This window comes from Trifolium pratense, linkage group LG1 (genome assembly GCF_020283565.1).
Source record: "Trifolium pratense cultivar HEN17-A07 linkage group LG1, ARS_RC_1.1, whole genome shotgun sequence".
NCBI lineage: Eukaryota > Viridiplantae > Streptophyta > Magnoliopsida > Fabales > Fabaceae > Trifolium > Trifolium pratense.
The window spans coordinates 897,917-919,718 of NC_060059.1; the positions used below are offsets into that span (position 1 = coordinate 897,917).

At 34.9% G+C, this 21,802-nt stretch overlaps 4 protein-coding genes across 4 annotated transcripts; 3 read left to right on the forward strand and 1 right to left on the reverse strand.

The window, feature by feature from the left end:
- The first annotated feature begins 240 nt into the window (after positions 1-240).
- On the forward strand, positions 241-1,098 carry LOC123896646 (dirigent protein 10-like). Its single transcript, XM_045947014.1, has one exon. The coding sequence runs from the start codon at positions 295-297 to the stop codon at positions 1,009-1,011; it is 717 nt and encodes a 238-aa protein (XP_045802970.1). The 5' UTR covers positions 241-294; the 3' UTR covers positions 1,012-1,098.
- Positions 1,099-3,473: 2,375 nt separating this feature from the next.
- LOC123924526 (dirigent protein 24-like) lies at positions 3,474-4,719 on the forward strand. The gene has a single exon (XM_045977457.1). It carries the CDS (start codon positions 3,542-3,544, stop codon positions 4,565-4,567), a length of 1,026 nt encoding a protein of 341 aa, XP_045833413.1. The 5' UTR covers positions 3,474-3,541; the 3' UTR covers positions 4,568-4,719.
- Positions 4,720-4,915: 196 nt separating this feature from the next.
- On the reverse strand, positions 4,916-9,630 carry LOC123924536 (COBW domain-containing protein 1-like). The gene is made up of 10 exons (XM_045977467.1): positions 9,236-9,630; positions 9,087-9,152; positions 8,826-9,006; positions 8,513-8,709; positions 6,959-7,009; positions 6,760-6,851; positions 6,072-6,220; positions 5,661-5,743; positions 5,394-5,498; positions 4,916-5,218 (listed from the first exon to the last, which is right to left on the reverse strand). Exons 1-10 carry the CDS (start codon positions 9,554-9,556, stop codon positions 5,081-5,083), a joined length of 1,383 nt encoding a protein of 460 aa, XP_045833423.1. The 5' UTR covers positions 9,557-9,630; the 3' UTR covers positions 4,916-5,080.
- A 1,920-nt stretch (positions 9,631-11,550) lies between these two features.
- LOC123902358 (glutathione S-transferase DHAR1, mitochondrial-like) lies at positions 11,551-15,700 on the forward strand. Its single transcript, XM_045952057.1, has 6 exons — positions 11,551-11,708; positions 11,900-11,990; positions 12,088-12,231; positions 13,600-13,717; positions 13,828-13,968; positions 15,441-15,700. The coding sequence occupies exons 1-6, from the start codon at positions 11,651-11,653 to the stop codon at positions 15,525-15,527; spliced, it is 639 nt and encodes a 212-aa protein (XP_045808013.1). The 5' UTR covers positions 11,551-11,650; the 3' UTR covers positions 15,528-15,700.
- Positions 15,701-21,802: the final 6,102 nt, after the last annotated feature.

Sequence of the window (21,802 nt, forward strand, 5' to 3'; positions counted from 1 at the left end):
ACAATTGGATTCTAATTTTATTCTTTTTGTGTGGTACGTTTACCATTTCTAGTAAAAAGGCCAATAATTTATTTAAAAATAATATTTTATTGTCACCATTCTCACCATCATAAACTTGAAAAACTTTTGAATCATGTATTAGGTGAGTTTGTTCCATGCATCTTCAACCTAATCAAAAGAGTCCTTATTTATAGCCATTTAATATTTGATCATAGGTAACTCTAACCACTACACTTATAGTTGAAGCCTAATAAATCAACCAAGCAAACTAATGCCAAGAGAACCAATGCAACAATGGCTAATCTCCATTCTCTTCTAGCAATTATCATGTTACTTTTGCTAATGACTACCATAATCAAGTCTTCCACAGCTAGAACTCTAAACAATCCAACCCCTAAATCAAATCACTACCATGGCCATCATAGAATAACATTTTTAATGAAGCATATGCTTAATGATACACAATCCAATAATAATTCAGAGAAACCTACCACTACTAAGGTCACAAATCAATTACCTTTTCCAAAACCTCTAGGATTTTTCCCTCCAAATGGAGGGATTCCAATACCACAATCAACTCAAACACAAACACTTGATCTTTCTACCATTGGTTTCTCTTTTCCTACTAGAGCAGCACTTCAAGAGCTGGAATTTGGATCAGTAACATCGATCGACGAGGAACTGCTAGTTGAAGGCGAACACGAAGATGAACTAAAGAGACTCGGAAAAGCACAAGGGGTGTATGTAGCTAGTGAAGAGGATGGAAGTAGCCATATGATAGCTATTACAGTGAGTTTTGTGAAGGGTGAGTATGAAAATGGATTGAGACTTTTCGGAGTGCATAAGAGTGATGTTTTTGAGTCACATGTTGCTGTTATTGGAGGCATTGGAAAATATTATGGTGCTAATGGCTATGCTATTGTTAAGGTTGTGGATAAAGTAGGGTCTAGTAAATTAGAAGGAAAAGTTACTAGTTCTAAATTTCTTCTGTTTGATGTGTATTTCAGTTAGTAGAATCTAAAGTAATCCAACTGTTTAAAAATTATCAGTCAAGATTGTGTTTTCTGATTTTCTATATAGTATTGAAATTTTACTTGATATGGATTAGATTGTGTTTTCTGATATTTTCTATAGTATTGAAAAAAAAATTAGGTTCCTAAATAAAATTGGAAAATTTGGAAGAGGAAAATGTACAATTCATATGATAGCTTATGAAGAGAGAAGACAAGTTGAGTAATCAAGGAGCAATGAGAACATAACTGAATCTTAGTAAATAAAAAACAAAAAAATTCCCATATACTTGATTTTATTAAAAACATTTGCTCCTTATTGAGGAACAAGACAACATAAGCTAATTTGCCTATCATCCATCAAGTTCACATATCAGTGCAAGTAAATGTAGCCATGTGGTTACCAAATGCAGCTATCACATACTCATGAAATAGTGAAGAAAATTCATTTCAGGTTGAGTAATCAAGTAATGGTTCAATCATTTTTTTAAAGTTTTATCATCAAGTAACATAGACAAACCTGAATGGCTTGAGCCCTCAAATCCTTGGTCAAACAGTGGGCATAAAGCACTGAAATTCCTAAATGGCTTGATAATATTATCCATACCTTTTGGTTTCAGTCCATGCCTTTAAGTCAAGACATGTAGTCTACATAATTGGATTAGAATAATGCTAGCAAAATAGCTTTCCCTTTGGTTGAATATTAACATTTGGATTATAATTTATCATAATTTGTTAAAAGTTTGTAGAACCTTTGGATTATATTATGTGAATTTGATGCCAATTGAAGTCTCAAACATGTGTTGGCTGAATCTTTTAATATGATGAAACTTTCCTAATGTGATGATAATTATGCATGTCTGCTAAAATGTTCATTTTCCTGCAATATTTGAGAAGATAAAAGTGATTGTATTTTATAGGTTTGTTTTGTGAGAATTTCAATATACCCATTTAAGATAACAATGATTGTATTACTCAATTTTGGTTCCATTTTTGCTGCTGCATCTGTATTTCAATATACCCATTTCTGATATATGTTGCTTGATGTTTTTGTTCACCATTTCATCCATGTTTTAGGAGGTTCTGCTTATTCTTGCTTTTGCGCTGAGCTATTAAAAGCATGTCCTTCTTGCCTGCTTATTTTTCCTTGCTACATTGAAGTTCTGCTATTGTGAAGGAAGATGCTTCTATTGGAAGGATGACAGGCCTCTTAGAAAAGATCAGGTATGCCAATAGGGGTTTTGCTTCAGTATTGAAGGTCTGTGCAAATGGTTTTGCTCTTGAGTTTGGTTTTGCATTTGAAGAGGACTTGCTTTTGGTTTTGTATCAGTTTTATTGTCTGGTTTGGATTGGCATCAGTTGCAGAGCCTATCAATCTGAGTTAGTGCTTTTATGTTTGAAGGTCACTAATAATGGTTTGGAGGTCATTGTAATCATGGAGTATTCGTTGTAAGTAGGGTTATTGTGTTGAGTATTCACATAAGTAATTATGTTTGATGTAATGTAGTTTATTATGTTTTTCAGATCGAACTCTATCTACATTAATCATCTTGATCGAACTCTAACAACAATTATATTATTACATGTCTTTATTATATGGTTGTGTTATGTTAACAACTAATTGTCTAAGTGCTGTATTTAATCGGATAATACAATTGTCCTCGCCCGTGCGTTGCACGGGTTCCTAACTAGTTAAAAACATTTGCTCCTTATTGAGGAACAAGACAACATAAGCTCATTTGCCTATCATCCATCAAAATAACTCTTTTTAATGACAAATGTTTAGAGTGTTATGTTAGAAGTTGGAGATCAAATGTTCTCCCTCCTTATCACTACATTTTTTAACTATGTCACTCAAACATCAAACTAACATTATATCTATATTAGGTCAAAACCACTTGAATGGTCCTGTAAATATAAGCTCGGATGGTAAAAGACTGGAGAAATATTTGATATGTTGGAATGTAGGTTCCAGCCAACAATACCCCTCTTCGATGCACTTAGTGTGTGTGAGTTTCACCACCAGTCAAACTCTTTCAAATAAAAATAATATCACTTGGATGGGGATTGAGAACAACTAAAATAACATTTGGTTAATTATCTAACATATTAAGAAAGAAAAAATAGCTTTACTGAATTATGGTTTTGTCAACAGTCAGCATTGGAAACCAAGTTACTGTCAATCTGGCAACTCCTTTTGGTCATCCAAGAAAAGTAAATGCAAAGCCACATATCACTTCCACATAATCAAAGTAATGTTTGAATCCAAAATGGTGACACTAATTGGAGAGTTGTTTTAACCAAAACACAATACAACTTATGGAAAGATCATCAACCACTCCATATTATGGTATTAGCTCTACTTGTGGAATTGAAGATTAGAGTCAGAGATCCCCTCTCCACCAAAACCATACTCAACAATATTTTGAGTATATAGACACAACAAAAAATCTGCTTCATCAACAATGAAATAAATCTTACTTCTAAAACATACAAGCTCACTGCAACATAGGTTTATTTTTCTGTGTAAAATGGCTAATGTTTTCATATTGAATCCTAGCGCTATGAAAGACACCATCTACCTCTTCTTCCTGATCCTAACTACCACCTTCTTGATGTCCAACTCTGCAAGAATCTTAGATGAAATGGATTCACAAGAACCACAAGTCATTAACAATCTACCGCTACCGTTAGTATCCAATCCTTCACTCACAACAACAATTCCCAATACCATGCCACAAACAGGCCCTGACACCAGTAATGAAGAAGCAAATGCCGACCCACCTGTAGCAGAAGTGGAAGCCCCTGCAGTAGATAATGTCTCAGTCTCACAGCAGCCACAACCGGTGGCAAAGCAACCATCACTATCATTCTTCATGCATGATATACTTGGTGGGTCACACCCATCATCAAGAGTGGTAACAGGAATAGTAGCAAATAGTGATGTCACAGGTTTAGCATTCTCCAAACAAAACAACAACATCTTCCCAATCACAGGAGGAATCCCTTTAGTCAACCCCAAACTAAATGGCATCATCACAAACAACAACTTACCACTGCTAGTAGGCCTTGGTGGCGGTCAGTCCTCCACTGTGTTCCAAAATCGGGGAACCAACAATGTTGTCACAGGTGGCAACAACCAGCCATTTGTTTCTGCGGGGAACCTTCCAGGAGGTTTTACAGTTCAAAAGCTCATGTTTGGTTCTGTGACGGTGATCGATGACCAGTTGACTGAAGGGCACGAGTTGGGTTCGAGTGTGGTTGGAAGAGTACAAGGGTTCTATACGGCCAGCTCGTTGGATGGTACTAGCCAAAGTGTTGTGATGACGATGTTGCTTAATGGAGGTAATGACCATGATGGGGTGGATGACAGTATAAGCTTGTTCGGCGTTCATAGGACAGCATCGCCAAAATCTGTGGTTGCAGTGATTGGTGGGACTGGTAAGTTTGAGAATGCAAGGGGATATGCTGCACTTGAGACACTACTGAAGGAAGACCAGCATACCACAGATGGAGTCGACACCATCCTCCATTTCAACCTCTACCTTACTCATTGATATCTACTTTCACCCTCATTAGTTTTCATGACATTTTGCATTTGAGGTTCTGAATTCAGTGCGCCCAGTGTCCCTGATGGATAAAAATGAGTTGTAATATTTTCACACCCTTATTTCCTCCAACACTTTTTTAGCATTTTGTTTTTCTTTTCATGTCCACTTTTCACTATGAATATATACTTGGATGAGTGTACATCCACACTATCTAAGATTTTTCATCCTATTTACACCCTTTATTATATTTTTTAGCATGTGTAAATCCATTTCACAAAAAGAAAGCATGTGAAAAGGCCATTGGATATTTAGTATAATTGCATGATCACATACACCGTAAAATAGTAGAGACAGTGAAACTGAACCTCCATTAAACGGAGTATTAGAAATGGAAAACAATTTTCACTATTCATATAGTAAGCAGGTCCATTATTCTATATCGTATACAGACAAACTCATTCAATATGCACCATCCGAAAGAATAAAGGATTAAGGACATTGTAAGGACATTCTTAGAAATCACAGTAAACAGGCCTTGAACCCCTTTTCCAAATCCTTAGAATCCAAGTTCTTCCCTATGAAAACAATTTTGTTTGTCCTTGGTTCATCTGGTCCCCACAACCTTTCTGGCGAACCTTGAAATATGTCATGAACTCCCTGTTACAGAAAAAGCTATGCTTAACTCGGCGAAACTTGAACATGGTGAATAATAACAGTGAAAGTAAGTCGGGTGTGGGCAACTGGGGATGATGAGAAGAGGTGGAGAGAATAGAATATAGCTGCTTGATTGAAAGCAGAAAAATAAATAGCATAAAAGTGAATTTAAAATCACCTGAAAGACAAATCTCTCATCCATTCCTTGAACAGATAGAAGACCTTTCATCCTATAAATGTCTTCACTATGTTCCATCAATAAGGTACCAAGCCACATGTTAGCCTGAAGAAAAGATATGTTAGTTAGCCTTCCGGTGGATAAATACGAGAAACTGCTTTATACATGTACATTAACATCTAAATTAAGACATTCCTCCCCAAACATCCAAATGGAAAGGAGAAATTAATGAACTTGGTTTTATGCAGACAAATTGCAAGTACTAACCTTCTCAAGGTCTAAGTTTCCCTCACAAACTATGCTGACGGATGAAACACCAGGATCGTGACTATGATCATGAGAGTGGTGATCTGCATATAAAACAAAAAATTGTCCTTACTTCATAGCAAAACTACAGTAAAATTAAGAATATTCTATAAGCTATATCCTTATGCTTTGTCCTTATGAAAGTATTGATTTGGGAAGCAAATAGGAAAAATTGATGGCCAATGTCCAAATAATAAAATTAGATGACACAATGATATAGATTTCTAGGCATCCAAATAAAATGCATAATTAAGCAAGTCAAACTTAATTGACAAATCTCATAGAAAATAGGCACCACTGCAACCTGGAGTCCTGGACAGTGTTACAAACAACATGCCACAAATACAACACACAAAACAAATTTATAGGTACCATGTTTGTGGTCATGTGAATCCTCATGGTGATGGTGGTGATGATCATGATCATGGTGTTCGTGGTCGTGGCCGTGGTCGTGCTCATGGTCATGGCTATGGGCATGATCTTCTTCTTTTGATCCTTCATCATTAACGGCGCTCTCAATCCTTAAAAAGATCAAGAAGACATGCACAAATCATATATTCAGGTTTGGACAGGGAAAACATAACAAGATATTAACTGAAGAAGAAATATCTAAATATCCACTTAAGGTTGTGACTTTTTTTTTTAACGGCAAATATTATTAACCAGCTCACGGCACAAGACGAACAAAGACCGGTAAAAAAGGAGTTACATGACATTTAAGATTATGACTTACATGGCAACAAAGCAAGGCACTTGACAAAGGCAGAAAAATGTGAGTACTACTTACATCATCATTAGATAAAAACTAAACACTTAGATAGAAGAGTGAGTTGTAAAATTTAAAAAAACAGCTAAGAGAAAGACACCAAAAGTTCTTAAAAGGTATTTGGTAGGAAATGAGAATGATTTCAGTGTATGGTCAACAAAAAAATGAAAATAACTCAAGTATATGTACGGGCTCGCAGGATCGACATGATTAAAACAAAACTCATAGTGCCTACATTAATAATTTCCTTTTTCTAAAACAATTGAAAAATAAGAAACAAGAACAAAAATGTACCTCTCCAAATCAAAGCCACCAATGCCAAGAACATAATCCAAGTTCACCTTTCCATACTCTGTCCGCTTTAAATTGGCCAAGCTATTTATTTTCTGAAATATATAATGCAATAGCATTAGCCATGCGTTTTTAGAACTATGAATTAAAATTAAGAAAAGAACTAAACGCTTAGATACAGTAAAAAGAGAAAGACACTAACCCTGATTCGCTGGACCAAAGAAGTGATGTCTGATTCACCAACAAGGTCAGTCTGGTGCAAGATAGACAAGAGTGTTATTAGAACTACTTGTATCTACGTCTAGGTTAGAGAAGATTCTCAGTTAAAATAAGGTTATGGCTATTCCTTGCAGAAAAATCTGTAAAAGCTTATAGATGTCATGGAGAAGTTAATTAAGATATTTTGAGATGCAGAAACTGATTTCATCTCATATGAGAAGCTGTTTTCAAAACAAAAAAAAAAATCATAAGTATTGTAGGATTCTTTTAACATTTCTTTTCCATGAGTGTTTCTTGAGAATTTTATCCAGAGTTTCATAGAATGAGAATCTATATCTTGCACAAAGAAGAAAGTATTCATTTCATTCCATAACGCCCATAGTTCAGTTCAAGAACAATTTAGAATTAAATGCGTAGAAGGATCAGACCGACCAAACTGCATTATAGTGTAACCAATAGCGCCCTATACTAGCAGCAAATTAGATCAGTTTAGTATAGTGGCCACAGTGGAAGCTATAGCGGCCGAAACAATAGTAGTCGTGGTGAGATGATGCTGCATCTCATAATGAGATGGAACATTCCAAAAAAGCCCTTACTATTTAAATGTCTGGGCTTTGTGGTTAGGTATTATAAAAATTGTAGAATTGAAAAATACCAAAACAGTGTTGGGGTTTTCTCTCACTCTATCTCACTCCTACTGTCCTTTTACCCCCTCCCTGTGTCAGTCATAGCTAATTGTTGAGTTTTTATGTATGTATAAATATTAAATGTATAAAAGTTTCGAATAATAACCATCCTGCTGCCCAGCTATATGGCGATTTGGGGTCGGTCCCTACACTCCTCTGTCTAGGATAGATAACACTACTCCAATATAAGTTGATTATATATTAATTAATTGGTTAGTTAGTTAGTTAGTTAATAAAAGATAATACATAGGCTACTTTATCAATAATCCAAGTTTTTCTATAAACCAAACTAAAAGTCATTCTTAAATAAAAATAAATTAGTCATTATCTTATTTCAAAAGCTGTTTTTAAAAACCTCACAAATCTTGCAAGATTCTTTTAATACTTTGTTTTCCATAAGTGCTTTAGTGTTGTCAATTGTGGATTGCGGAAAATAGAAGTTTGTTAAAATTCCGCTATGCAACACTGTTATAGCAGCTATGTCACAATATTTTGTGCTAAATAGTGCATGGCAGAACAGTAGCGATATGTTCAAATTCCGTTATGCAATAGCGCTACAACATCGGTGATATAGCAGCTAGTAAACAACATTGAAGTGCTTTGTGAGAAGATTATCCAAACGGCACAAAGAAAGTATTAATTTCATTCCATAACCCGGTATAGAATTTTTAGAGTGATTCTGAATTCGATATATGGAAGGATATATAACCATACTGTACTTTATATTATTTAGCTATCTATCTATTTACTAAATCTAAATTAACAATGTGCTATTTTCTCAACAATCCATGTTTTTCATCAACGAAAAACTAAATGCAATTCTGCAATACATATAAATTAGCCAACAATACCTTATTTACAATAATTCGATCAGCATATGCAATCTGTTCCACTGCCTCATTTACCACACCTTTTGGCTTGACCTCATCAAGATGAAGACCAGCATGTTTGGCATCTACCAAAGTGACAACACCATCCAACTTGACTTCATTGAAAATATTATCCTCAGCATAAAAGGTCTGAATTATCGGCGCCGGATTCGCCAAACCTATAGAAATACAAAAATGAATCAAATCACATCAATATACTAAAACCCTAATAAGCAGTTCCATTTCACAACTATCATCTACAATTTTTTATGATAAAAGTTGCTTAGTTACTTACCAGTAGTCTCTATAACAATATGATCAAATTTCCCTTTCTTGGAAGTAACTAATTCATTAATCATTCTAACAAGATCACCCCTCACAGTACAACAAAGGCATCCATTATTCAACAACATAATATCTTCAGCACCAGCCGTTTTCGCCGCGACTAAAGAACCATCGATATCAATTTCACCAAACTACAATAATGCATAAATCAAAACATTAACACACAAATAATCATAATCATATACATATTCAAATCCAGTACGCCACATACCTCATTCTCAATAACCGCAATTCGTTTTCCATGCTCCGCAGTCAGAATATGGTTTAGCAGCGTTGTCTGTTCAATTTGAAGTCAAAATTAGTCATACACCGTAATTATTCAATTGAAATTGATAAGAAAATGAGAGAAGATAACAATACCTTGCCGGAACCGAGAAAACCGGTGATGATAGTTGCGGGAATGCGGTTATCCGGTGGAATAACGGTGGTAACGTCGGAGTCATCATCGGTTTGAGTAGGAGAAGAGGTGGATGTTGCTGCAACTGTGAAGTGGCGAGTGAGTTTGTTACGGTTGTTATTGTTGTTGCGGCAGAAGATTCTAGAAAGTGAAGATGAATTTAACGGTTGGAAATGAATAGTTCTAATTGTTCTTGTGTTGGTAGAAAGAAGAGTGGTGAAGGGTTTGGGTTTGCGATAAGCAACACAGATTAAGCTTGATGCTAACTCAGTGAAACACGCCATGGTGAAGAGAAGGATTGATTGTAGGGACCCGAGGTTTGTTTCAAGTAGCTACTCCAAAACTATACGGTCACTAACCACAATTTTTTTTTCCTTTCATTTTTTTGATGTGTATATTGGATTGGATTTTTTGCTTTTGTATTGGGCTTCTCAAATGCGTTAGGTCCAGCAATGTGAATTTTTCTCTTCCCACCCCCTGGGCTGTTACATTTTTCTTAATCATAATCAAGAGATTATGATTCAGGCTTCTCAAAACTTGTTCCAAGTCCAACAATTTATTGTAGGGGAATTCTAACAAGTTGTGTCCTTAATAAGCAACTTAATAGTATGTGTAATATTTCTCTTTAAAATTGTGTATTTAACTTTTCAAAAATTAAATAGTTATATTTTTCATGCAATAATTCAACTTTTAAATTTTTAACATGTTCATGGAACACTCTAATAAGACACTTTTTGAAAAATTAATGAGTTATGTTTGTCGTTAAAAAAATAAAATAAGTAGTATCGTTACAATAAAGATTTTTGCAACATTAATTAATTAAATATTGATCAGATACATCAATTAGTAGAATAGATTTTCACGGCCAACTACAATACAAATTTCCTATTAGTTTCTCCACTTATCTTTGAGATTTGTATTACTATGTCATGCAGTTATTGTTTCTAATTGTCCGATCTGAAACCAACGTTCAGTTATAAGCCAATTATTTATAGTTAATTTTATTATTTTTTCCTATCATTTTTATAAGAGACAATTGACTTTTTTAATTCATTTAATAATTGATATATTTTGATTATAATATTAATCAGATATATCAATTAGTATAAAAAAAAAGGTGTGGTTTTTGTTTTGACAGACAATGATGATCCTATCTTTTTATTTTTTTTACAAAATGATCGTATCTTTCTTAATTCAATGCATAGTTGCATATCCTTCCTGACGGGTAGTTAGTAGTAGTTTTTAGGTACAGTACTAGTACTAAAGAAGAAATGTGCACTATTTATTGTGTCGTAATCTGACTCTGACCTGATGTTGACGCAAATATAATGCGATTTAAAGTGTGTCTCCAAACCAAAAAAGAAATGAGTAGAACACTCGTGACTGTACGTGCCCGCTCCATATGCAAAAGATGAAAATAAATATGAAATGATCTTTTTAAAAATGAACTTGGACACTATTGTAGGTTGTAGACAAATGAAGCAATGCACCAAAAAAAGACACATGAAGCAGGTTAAGATTCCGCGGGACCAACGGGAAATATAAACAACAAATACTACCCAACACACGTTTTTACCATTCATAATACTTCCTCTAGTCCAAATTACCGGAAGAAATTTTTTATTTTTTAGGTATTAATGCATATAAATTATAATATAGTCTAAATACATTAGTTTTTTAATGAACTTAAAAAGTGATCTAAACATATCAGAAAAATTCAAATCCGACAATCCAAATTAATTCAAACCGAAAAAAAACCGATTTTATGATTTGGATAAAAAACTAAACCGAACCAATTGAAAATCAATGTGGTGTGGTTTGATTCTCGATTTCAGTTTTAAGAACCAATAAACAAACCGAACGAAATCAATATATATTATTAAGTTAATAATTTTTTAGGTAGCCCACATCTATTAAAAAATAAACTTATAAAAGAATAATAAAAGTCAATATATTTTTTAATTTATTTTAGTTAAATTACAATGAAGATTGAAGAGTACAAAATTTACGATGTGATTAAAATTAATAAAAATAAATAATTTGGTAGTAATCGATTTTAAATCATAGAAATTAGATTTATTTACTCTCTATCCTTAAGTATAAGAAAATTTTATTTTTTAGATTTATTAAATAACTGATCAATTTGGATAATATTATAGACCAGATTCATCAATTATTCAATAAATTAAAAAATAACTTTTAATTATAATTAAGGATGCAGAACTTTTTTTTGTTTGAAACAAGGTTGAGGAAACAAACATTCTGGCATTATAAAAACACAGTCCGGCAGATCATACCACATTCATTCATTCGGTGATTATTCACGTTTCTCTCTTCTCTTCTGTTGGCATTTCTTTCTTACATTCATTTCATCGCAAATGTCTCTCGAGATTGCTGTCAAGGCTGCCGCTGGCGCTCCCAATGTTCTCGGAGACTGTAACCCCTCTCCCTCTCTCTCTCTCTCTCTCTCTCTCTCTCTCTCTCTCTCTCTCTCTCTCTCTCTCTCTCTCTCTCTCTCTCTCTCTCTCTCTCTCTCTCTCTCTCTCTCTCTCTTTATCTCTCCCTAGTTTTCAGTTTTACTTGTTCTTCGTTTTTCATAGCATTATTTGGTTTTGTTTTTATTTCAGGTCCATTTTCCCAAAGGGCACTCTTAACTTTGGAAGAGAAGAAGATCCCACATAAAATCCACTTAATTGATATCAGTAACAAACCCCAATGGTAACTACTCTTAAATCACCTCTTCTTATCTCTCTCTCTCTCTCTCTCTGCAATCTTCTTATTTCTTTCAATTTTCTGTCTTATTTATTGGTCGTAGGTTTTTGGAAGTGAATCCAGAAGGAAAGGTTCCAGTGATTAAGTCTGATGATAAATGGGTTCCTGATTCTGATGTTATTGTTGGGATACTTGAAGAGAAACACCCTGAACCTCCTCTCGCTACTCCTACTGAATTTGCCTCAGTGTATGACCCTCTATTCTTGTCCTTTTAAAGATTACTTTTTTATTCTGTTTTTTTAGTTTAGTTTCACTCTATGTAATCTATTTCAAACTGTTGTTTTCACTATTGTTGGTCAATTTTTGTTTCTATGCTCAATTTTTCTTTTGGTTGTGTTTGGGGGAGCCAAATAGTATATTAGTAAGATAAGAGATAAGAGGTATGAATCACATGCACGAACACCAGACACACAACACTCACATGTCGACACCGATAATAATTTGAAAAAAAATAGATTAATTGAGTTTAAACACATGTGTAAGTGTTACATAGGTTATGACTATTCCCACTTGTAAGATGGTATTCAAGATCTACATAATTTCACTTTCTGCATTGATGTTGATGTTGGTCATGGTATTTTTTGTGTGTTTTCCTTTTGTGGGGTGGGGGATGTGAGGGAGATTGTGGCTATGTGAACAGTTAAATTAAGGTGGCTTCTAAGTTTATGGCTCAATTAAGTCCCTCACGCATGTACCACTCAATCTGACCACTGGATTCAATAAGTTTACATTATCTCATTAGTCATTACCACATTGGGTTTGGCCCTCTCATCGTCGGTGGTCCTCGCCACAATCCTTTTGAAATTTTAGTTTCTACAGTCCAGATCTAGCATTCATCAATCTCCATTACTTCCTGCTTCTCTAATCTCCTTGTCTGTAGCCACCATCTCCCTTCCTCTAAAACACAGACTTGCAAACCTTTGGAGCACCCTTGTTCCCTAACAAATGTAATAATTGAAACAAAATGAACATGTTTTCATTAAAAAATTTTGAAGCCCCCGTTGCTTGGCATAAGCGTTGATACATTTTTATTTACATTTTTTTACCTTAACATGAATAAATCTTCACTTTGGCCTAACCTAAACCTTTTCAATCTTAAAATTTTTACAATAAATTTAATTGAATAACGTATGCTTGGGATTTACTTGTTTTGCCCTTTTCATTTTTTTTTTCCGTTGAGAGATGGGAAATGGGGCAAAGAGAATTAGAAATGGGGCCAAAAGGGATAGTCATTGATAGAAGAGGAGGGAAGAGCCACACTGCCATGGCTAGTTTCTTGGTTAACGATGATGACAGTTGGGGACAGAAAAATGAAAAATATTTGGTGTGGTGAGTACATCACAATATCCTATAGCACCGCTTAATCCAATGACTGTTAGTCATGATCCACCACAAACCACTTAACTGGTGGTCCACCTTAGATGCCACCTTAAATTAATCCATATTGTTGTGGAAAAAAGGGTACTTAACTTGTGCTTGTTCTAATTCTAGTTATTAAAAGAGGTTTTTCTTTACTGTTTTTTAATTTGGCTGTACATTATGTTCACATTTACAGGGGGTCAAATATCTTTGGGACTTTCGTGAGCTTTCTGAAGAGCAAGGATTCAAATGATGGAACAGAACAAGCGTTGGTTGCTGAACTGAGTGCTTTGGATGAACATCTTAAGGCTCATGTATATATGTCAATTTATAATCAACAAGAACAAACTTCTTTTTGTTTAGTTTTTTTACCTTTTATTAAATAGCGAATTTAGCCACACTAATATGTTGGAGGTATGCTCAGGGTCCATTTGTTGCTGGCGAGAAGATTTCTGCTGTTGATTTGAGTTTGGCACCAAAACTGTACCATCTAGTGGTAGCACTTGACCACTTCAAGAACTGGACTATTCCTGAGAGTTTGACAAATGTCCACAACTACATCAAGGTACAAAGTTGTTTTCTTTAATGCATGTAATCTTTTGGTTCCGTTTTAGTCACGCCTTTTGCATTACTATTGGAAAGTCTGGTCTATTTTAAAGCAAATCTGGGCTTATTCACCTATAAATAATTCTAATCATGATTTTGCATCAAAATTTTAAGCAGACAAGGTTTTCATGGACATACATAGTTTCTACCTCCTACTGTTCATGAAAGTCAACCTATTATAGTCTTGTATTATGCTCTGTGTGGATTCTCTCGTGTGGAGAAAAGTCATTCTTAAGTAGAGTAAATCTCTATTTTGGTCGTGTTTTTAAGCATTAATTTAGTTCTCAAGACATTATTACATCAATTTGTTTATGGAACGATGATTTTTTTACACCAAATTAGTCCAGAAGTTACAACAAATTTGGTGTTCTATGAACAAATATTTTAGAGAGCTTGGTTATCAGTCATTCTCTATTTCTGAAATGGATAATGTTGATAAATTAGAGTTTTAACGTACAGAAGAGTTTTTAAACTTACATATTGGATAAAGATTCCTTTTAAATGTCAATTGTGCACGCTATTTTAGCAAAGTTTGTCTTTCAGACATTCTGTATAAGAATTAGACTGCAATATAAAACAATTTAGCATCTTCAAGAGCTTTATTTTATCTTTATTTTATTATTATTTAAGAATTAATAGCTTTCCTTCTCTCTTTCTGAACACGTCCTCGTCTTTTCTCTAATAAAATAATATCTACCTTTATCCAAAAACTGAAAAGCTGGATCTTCTTATTTGCCCGATTTCACTCTTAAATATCCTGGCCATGTAAACAGAAGTATTGATACTTAAACCCTTACAAATACTTCATGGAACTTTTCATTTCTCTCTTGTCTCGAGTCTCTTGAGTCTTGACAACAAATATTGTTGCCAAATTGTTGGACGTTGACAACTAGGGTACTATATTGTGTTCACTCTTTTTAGTGAACATGCATGAGTCATGGATCAATTTTTATACATGTTCTCCCTATCATACCTTGATTTATGATTACTGTCTTCTGCTGGTCTGAGCTGATTATTGTGTACATCTGCATGCATAATGCCATCAACTTTAAGAGGTTTTCATCCCCTCCTTTAAATTTAAAAGTCAGATTGAGCTATGACTTTCTATGCAACAAATTGGTAGTCCATGAAACTCTTTACCACATTGAGTCATTGTTCATGAAACATTTTACCACATTGGGTCATTGTAATAGATTATGTGGATCAAATGTCAGTGTGTTATATGATGAGTTACACCTTTCATCGCCTGTTTATAGAGTATTGACGTATTTAGTGTCCATTTAATCAATCTCTTAAGTGTTTAGTGTCTTGATTTACAATATACACAATTAAATTTTTCTGCATTTGGTAAAGAAAAAAACTTAATTGCAGGTTTGAGTAGTATTAACTCTATATGATTCAGTTGGTTGATGGATAATTGTTATATTGCAGTTGCTCTTCGCCCGTGATTCATTTGAGAAAACCAAGGCAGCAAAGGAATATGTCATTGCTGGATGGGCACCAAAGGTCAATGCATGAAGTAGCTCAAAATTATGAGTTTAATGAACACCAGCCATGCACTGTTATCGAACATTATTAAGAAATAAGAATAGGATTGTGTGTGACTTGTCATTTGAAGGATTGAAATTTGAATTCTGTTGATCTCGTCTATAATAAATAAGTAGTTTGTTCGTGTGTGTTTTGTTTATCCATTAGCTGGCTGAAATGTCTTTAAAATGTGAAATTTTGAGTGTTACAACTGTTTCCGAAACACAAGGGTTTCTGAATGATTTCCCAATCACGTCAAACTTTTGACTACCGAGTAATTTCGTCTTGTTAACGGCAATTCATTGGTAACATAGAGAACCGATCGTACAAAAATAGATTCCCCTAGTATCTTATTATTACTGTACCGTCCAAAAAAAAGCTGAAAAAAAAGCTGAAAACACAATTCCCCCCTCCCCCCCCCAACAAATTAAACCATCCATCGGAGGGAGGAATTCGATTGGCTGCCTCAGCTCTAACATCATTGAATCCGACCGACGACCAGCCAGCCAGGTTTCCGTGCGAATTAGGGTTCATACGCTTAATCCCTGTGGCGGAGTGATGAAGGTGCTTAAAGGACATCAAGATTTAATTTTGGGATTCGTCACAAAACAACATCAAATCACACATACACTTCTTCAACTTGAGACCAAGGGTTAGTAGTTTATCATTATTATTCATTAATTGCAATTCTTTTTTAATGCCATGATTTTTCGATTTAAATTGTTATTTGTTCATTCTTTGTTGGATTCAGTGTAATGGAGTCATATTTAGAGACTAATTTGATCAATCTTTTCACAGTTAATTTGATGGATTAAGTTGTGATGTGACACCTTGCTTTTGGCAAATGCTCCGAGGAATTTGTCTTGGTAGTTTTATATCGCGGTTCTATGAGTTTGCATGTCTATCAATCTCGAAATTCTAGTTGGGTTACTTATTCAACAATGGGAAATATAGGGAAGGTTGTTGACTTTGTGGTTTTGCATAATATAATATATGTTGTCACTTACAAAGCCAACATAGGGTTACTCAACTTGAATTCTGCAAGTATTAAATTTCTAAAATTGAAGAGTACTCCCATTTCACCATTTCAATTAAAGTTGGTTAATTGTGATGAGAAACTTTTAGTGGTTGATTTTATACTAAGTCAAGTACGAATTGTTTATAAGATAGACTTATCAACCATGAGTTATGTCAAATTGGACACTTTAGGCGACGTTGCATTATTTTATGCTTATGAGTTACGAGAGACGTTGTTATGCATTGAAAAACCCGAACATATGGGGATATGAGAACAACTCTGTGTATGTCGTCACTTATTCACATTTAGAATATTAGTGCATATTCAAGGAATGAAATATGTCAAAAATACATCGTGCTTCCTACTTCTCCAGCAACGGGAACCTTCATGTACAACTGGTGTTGTGTGGGGGATGTTAGTAAATCGCAAAATTATATTATGCCTCAAGATCCACCAAATCTAGGACAAGGTAGCTCCCGGTACGATCGGTGTTTTAGACATCTACGATATGAGGTAGATTATTCTCTGGTTGAGTAACTTGCATATTATCCATCATGTTATTGGTGGTTTGTGTTTCCACCTATTTCCTTTTTGCTTGGTAATAATTTGGCTAAAGCAGGAAAACCTTGCAATGGTTTGTTGATTCAATGTTAGACATTTATTTTAGCTAAAATAAATAATTAACACTTTCAATTATTGTAATGTCATTTATTTGGCTAAATAGGAAAAACTTGTAATGGTTTGTTGTTTCAATATTCTAACTAATATAATACATGTACATATGTACGCACGGGCTGCCGATTTTTTATTTATGATAGGACAATATTGTCGTAAGTAATGTTACATGGAAAATGCTAAACAGGACACTAGTTAAGTATATTAAAAAGAAAATTCCATCTTGAATTTTGTGCATTCAATATTTTGAAAATGTAGAAAGTTTTTTTTACTTAGAAAATGTTGAAAGTTATCTTTTTAATATTAATTTTTTCTTTTATTTGTTTTTTTAGTATGCTTAACAAGTGCCCCCATGACCCATATGTTACATTACATAATTTAATTTCGATTTACACTTTTTTCTACTTAGAGTGGGATAAGATTTTTTGTGATATTATGCTTGAAAATGAATTTTAAAATAGGGGATAAAAAATTCAAGTTTTTTAAAATAGATCAAAACTGCATTAATTTATCATGCCATGGAGTACATATATCTATGAGAGTGAATTCTCTCGATTTGTGCATGTTTTCTAGCTTTCATATTTATGTGTAACTTTTTGCTCTAAATATTAGAGTAAATTACATTCATACTTAAATGACACTACCCTCCTTTTTTATGTTTTTTTTTTTTTTGACAAACAACAACTTATACCATTTCATTATTCAAAATAGAAGTAATACAAGGAGGTAACATCTCAAGACTATAGTGACAAGGCCACGAAATGGCCGCTTTCGCAAGCGTATGGGCAGCCATGTTCGCTTGTCGCTTAATAAACTTTACCACAAAGTTTGGATTCATCAATAGTACATTTTTAATATTACAAATAATTGAACTAAACTCCGAGGAACCGACGCGTAAGCTGTGAATTGCATCTACCACATTCTTAGAATCCGATTCGAAAATAACATGTGTGAAGCCTCTTTGTTGCACTTCTCTCATAGCTGCAAGAAGCGCGAGTGATTCCCCTTCAATTATAGCACAATTACCTTCCTTCCTCTGAGTTCCTGCCGCCACAAAGTGCCCTGAATGGTTGCGCAAGACCCACCCTGCAGTGGTTTTGGTCTGATCATGATGAAAACCGGCATCCACATTACATTTAAGCCATCCGATATCCGGTTTCTGCCAAGTTAAAGCCTGCTGCAGCTGCATAGCAGCTCTCCCGTTTTGCTGGTATTGCTGAACAGAATTCCACTCATTCCAAAGATGCAAAGTTTTAATACCCAAGCTTCTGCCATTCTCTTTTGAATCATTCCAAACACTATTATTTCTATTATTCCACATAGTCCAAATTAGCATAGCAAACCTCCCTGCTATGTCGCTATCCTCATTCTTGCATATGGACTTTATAATTTCCGTGGCTGACCCTAGATGTTGTAGTCGTGCTGCAATAACCTGCTCCAAACCGGCAGCTTGCCGTGCTTGTATACTGTAATTACAGTGGAACAGAAAATGCAAGTCATCTTCGTTATCCCGATCACAAAGTGGGCATATTAATGGACAATTAACACGCTTTTCTTGAAGCCGAGTACGTGTTGGAAGGCATTCTTTGCAAATACGCCAGAGAAGGTGTTTGGTTTTAGGTGGTGCATGAATTTTCCAAAGACAACTCCACTCCTCATGTTGGCTCAAGGCTCCCATCTTTCCTGTAATGTTTAGCATCAAATGATATCCACTTTTAACACTATATTGGCCATAAACACTATCCATCCATATCAATTTATCTTCTGCAACCGTATCAAAAAGTGGAACATTAAGAATGCATTTAGCAGCATCCAAGGAGAACAGGGATTCAATTTTGTGTTTATCCCACATCTTCACATTTGGTAACATAAGTTCATTGACAGTAATGTTATGCACCTCTTGAATTTGTGGAGAAGAAATCCATGCCCCTTCTTCACCTCTCAGCCAAGGATCTGTCATGACATTTATGCTAGTACCATCTCCAACTATCCACCTACTACCATTCATCAAAATCTGCCGGGCTCTCCAAATACCACGCCAAGCAAAACTTGGATTATGACCAATTTTAGAATCAAAGAGAGAGCAGTTTGGAAAATACCTCGCTTTGTATAGTCTAGCTACTAGTGTCTGTGGCTTTGTCATAATATTCCACCCCTGCTTAGCTATCATGGACAAGTTAAACGAATGCAAGTCTCTAAATCCCATACCTCCTAGAGCTTTTGAATAGGTCATTCGATCCCAAGCTAGCCAACGTATACCCTTGTTGTTCGCCCCTCCTCCCCACCAAAATGAGTTCATCATTCTTTCAATGTCTCTGATTGTTGACTCCGGTAGAAGGTAGACACTCATCACATACGACGGAATTGCTTGTAACACGGATTTGATCATCACTTCTTTACCTGCTTTAGACAAAGCTCTCCCTCTCCAAGAATTAATCCGCTTCCAGACTCTATCTTTGATATAAGAAAACATATCTCTCTTTTTCCGGCCTATCATGGAGGGAAGCCCCAAATAATTACCGGTACCTAAAACATGTTTGACTCCCATGATTCTTGCCAGGTCATCCTGGGCTGCTATGCTCAAATTCCTACTGAAGAAGACTTCTGACTTTGACAAATTTATTTCTTGACCCGATGCTTCTTCATAGGTCTTAAGGATCTGCATAAGATGATTTGTTTCATTTAAGTTTGCCCTGCAAAACAAAAAGCAATCATCAGCAAAAAGGAGGTGGGACACCGTAGGTGCCCCTCTGCATATCTGTACACCATGTAAGTCTCCTCTCGAAACCGATTTCTTCAGTAAGGATGTTAGGCCTTCAGTTACCAGGATGAAGAGATAAGGAGAGAGAGGATCTCCCTGCCTTAACCCCCTCCCCGGATATACAGGCCCTACTTTTTCAAAGTTCATTAAAACTGAGTAATTGACAGAACTAACACATAGCATCATCCAGTGTATCCACTTATCAGCAAACCCCAATTTTTCAAGCATACCGCGCATGAAGCCCCAATCAACCTTATCATAGGCCTTGCTAAAATCAATTTTTAGTGCAAGCTCTCCTTTCAAACCCTTTGTTCTTCTTTTAAGAGCATGAATTACCTCAGTAGCAATCAAAACATTATCTAATATAGACCTCCCTTCAATAAAAGCTGATTGTTCTTCCGACACACATTTATCAAGGCACACCCTTAGTCGGCTTGCAAGAAGCTTTGAAATCATTTTATATAGCACATTACACAGGGATATTGGTCGCATATCCTTCATGGAAACAGGATTCTCGCATTTTGGAAAGCAAATATTGGTTTCATTAAGCGATGAAGGGAAATAACCTCTTTCTAACCATTCCACAGCTGCCTCATATATATCATTACCACATAATTCCCAGAAATGTTGATAGAAAGCTGGGTTAAAACCATCTGGGCCTGGAGCTTTATCCGGATGCATATGGAACAAAGCATCTTTTAATTCTTCTCTTGTAATAGGCGCCACCAGCCTATCATTATCCTCCTGTGTAATTTTTGGAGAAATCAAGGATAATATAGGGTCATGATATGTTACTCTAGCTCGAAAAAGTTGATCAAAATAACTTTGAACCACACCGCATAGTTCAGCTTGAGTTCATTACCCTCCTTTTTTATGTTAAAATATACATTCCTCTTCCCTCTTGTACAAATTATAATCATACTCCCTCCCTTGAAAAAATCTTGAATTTCATTCTCCTCCCCTCTCCCTTGAAAGAAACTTGAATTACACTCCTCACCTCTCTTATGTTAAAATATACATTTTAGTCCATTTTAACATAAATATATATTTTTAGTCAAAAAAACATAATTTTTTTTTTTTGTGATAATAATTAACTTTAAGCAACTATTTTATGCCAAAAAAATTTTAAGTCATCATTTAAAAAATCAATTTTCCTTTCTTTGAAAATTTTATCATTAACTATATTATTTTAGAATATAAAATTTAATATAAAACTAGACTCTGTCCCGTGCGTTGCACGGGTTTGGCGGAACACCATTTATATATCAATCATGGATGTTGTCAATCATGGTAAATTAAACATAATTAAGTGGACTAAGTAGTAATATTCAAAGGATGTCAATCATGGATGTGACAAAACAAAATAAAGTACGAATTGTTCATAACACATCACAGCTTTTTGATTCATCAGTATGTAAATCTCTATAATAAGGGGGGGCTCAGAAAATAATCATATAAGGAATGAATACTAATGATCACACATCGATATGTATAACACAGTGTATTGTTAACCATCATTAGTGGTGACACTATAAATAGATTTCCCAAATAGTAATAATAATAAAACTAGTTATCTGAAATAATCTGAGTATTACAAATGTCACAATTGTTGGATCAAAATCCACAAGCACTATTTTCACACAAGATAGGCTCAAACCGCGCGCTGCGCGCAACAGAAACACAGGAAATAGGCTCAGGTTGAGCCTTGACAGACATGATGCTCAATAGGCTCAGATTGAGCTCAACACACACACACACACACACTGGTTATCAGTTTTCAATGAAGAAGAAGATAAGGAAGAATAAGGAACT

Bases quoted from the DNA above. Each gene is read 5' to 3' on its own strand.
- LOC123896646 (XM_045947014.1), top strand. From the start codon at position 295: ATGGCTAATCTCCATTCTCTTCTAGCAATTATCATGTTACTTTTGCTA.
- LOC123924526 (XM_045977457.1), top strand. From the start codon at position 3,542: ATGGCTAATGTTTTCATATTGAATCCTAGCGCTATGAAAGACACCATC.
- LOC123924536 (XM_045977467.1), bottom strand. From the start codon at position 9,556: ATGGCGTGTTTCACTGAGTTAGCATCAAGCTTAATCTGTGTTGCTTAT. The intron at 9,153-9,235 runs GTATTGTTATCT...CAAATTGAACAG, and splicing joins GTTTTCTCGGTTCCGGCAAG to ACAACGCTGCTAAACCATAT. The intron at 6,852-6,958 runs GTTAGTGTCTTT...TATATATTTCAG, and splicing joins CTTTGGTCCAGCGAATCAGG to AAAATAAATAGCTTGGCCAA.
- LOC123902358 (XM_045952057.1), top strand. From the start codon at position 11,651: ATGTCTCTCGAGATTGCTGTCAAGGCTGCCGCTGGCGCTCCCAATGTT. The intron at 13,718-13,827 runs GTATATATGTCA...AGGTATGCTCAG, and splicing joins ATGAACATCTTAAGGCTCAT to GGTCCATTTGTTGCTGGCGA. The intron at 13,969-15,440 runs GTACAAAGTTGT...GTTATATTGCAG, and splicing joins ATGTCCACAACTACATCAAG to TTGCTCTTCGCCCGTGATTC.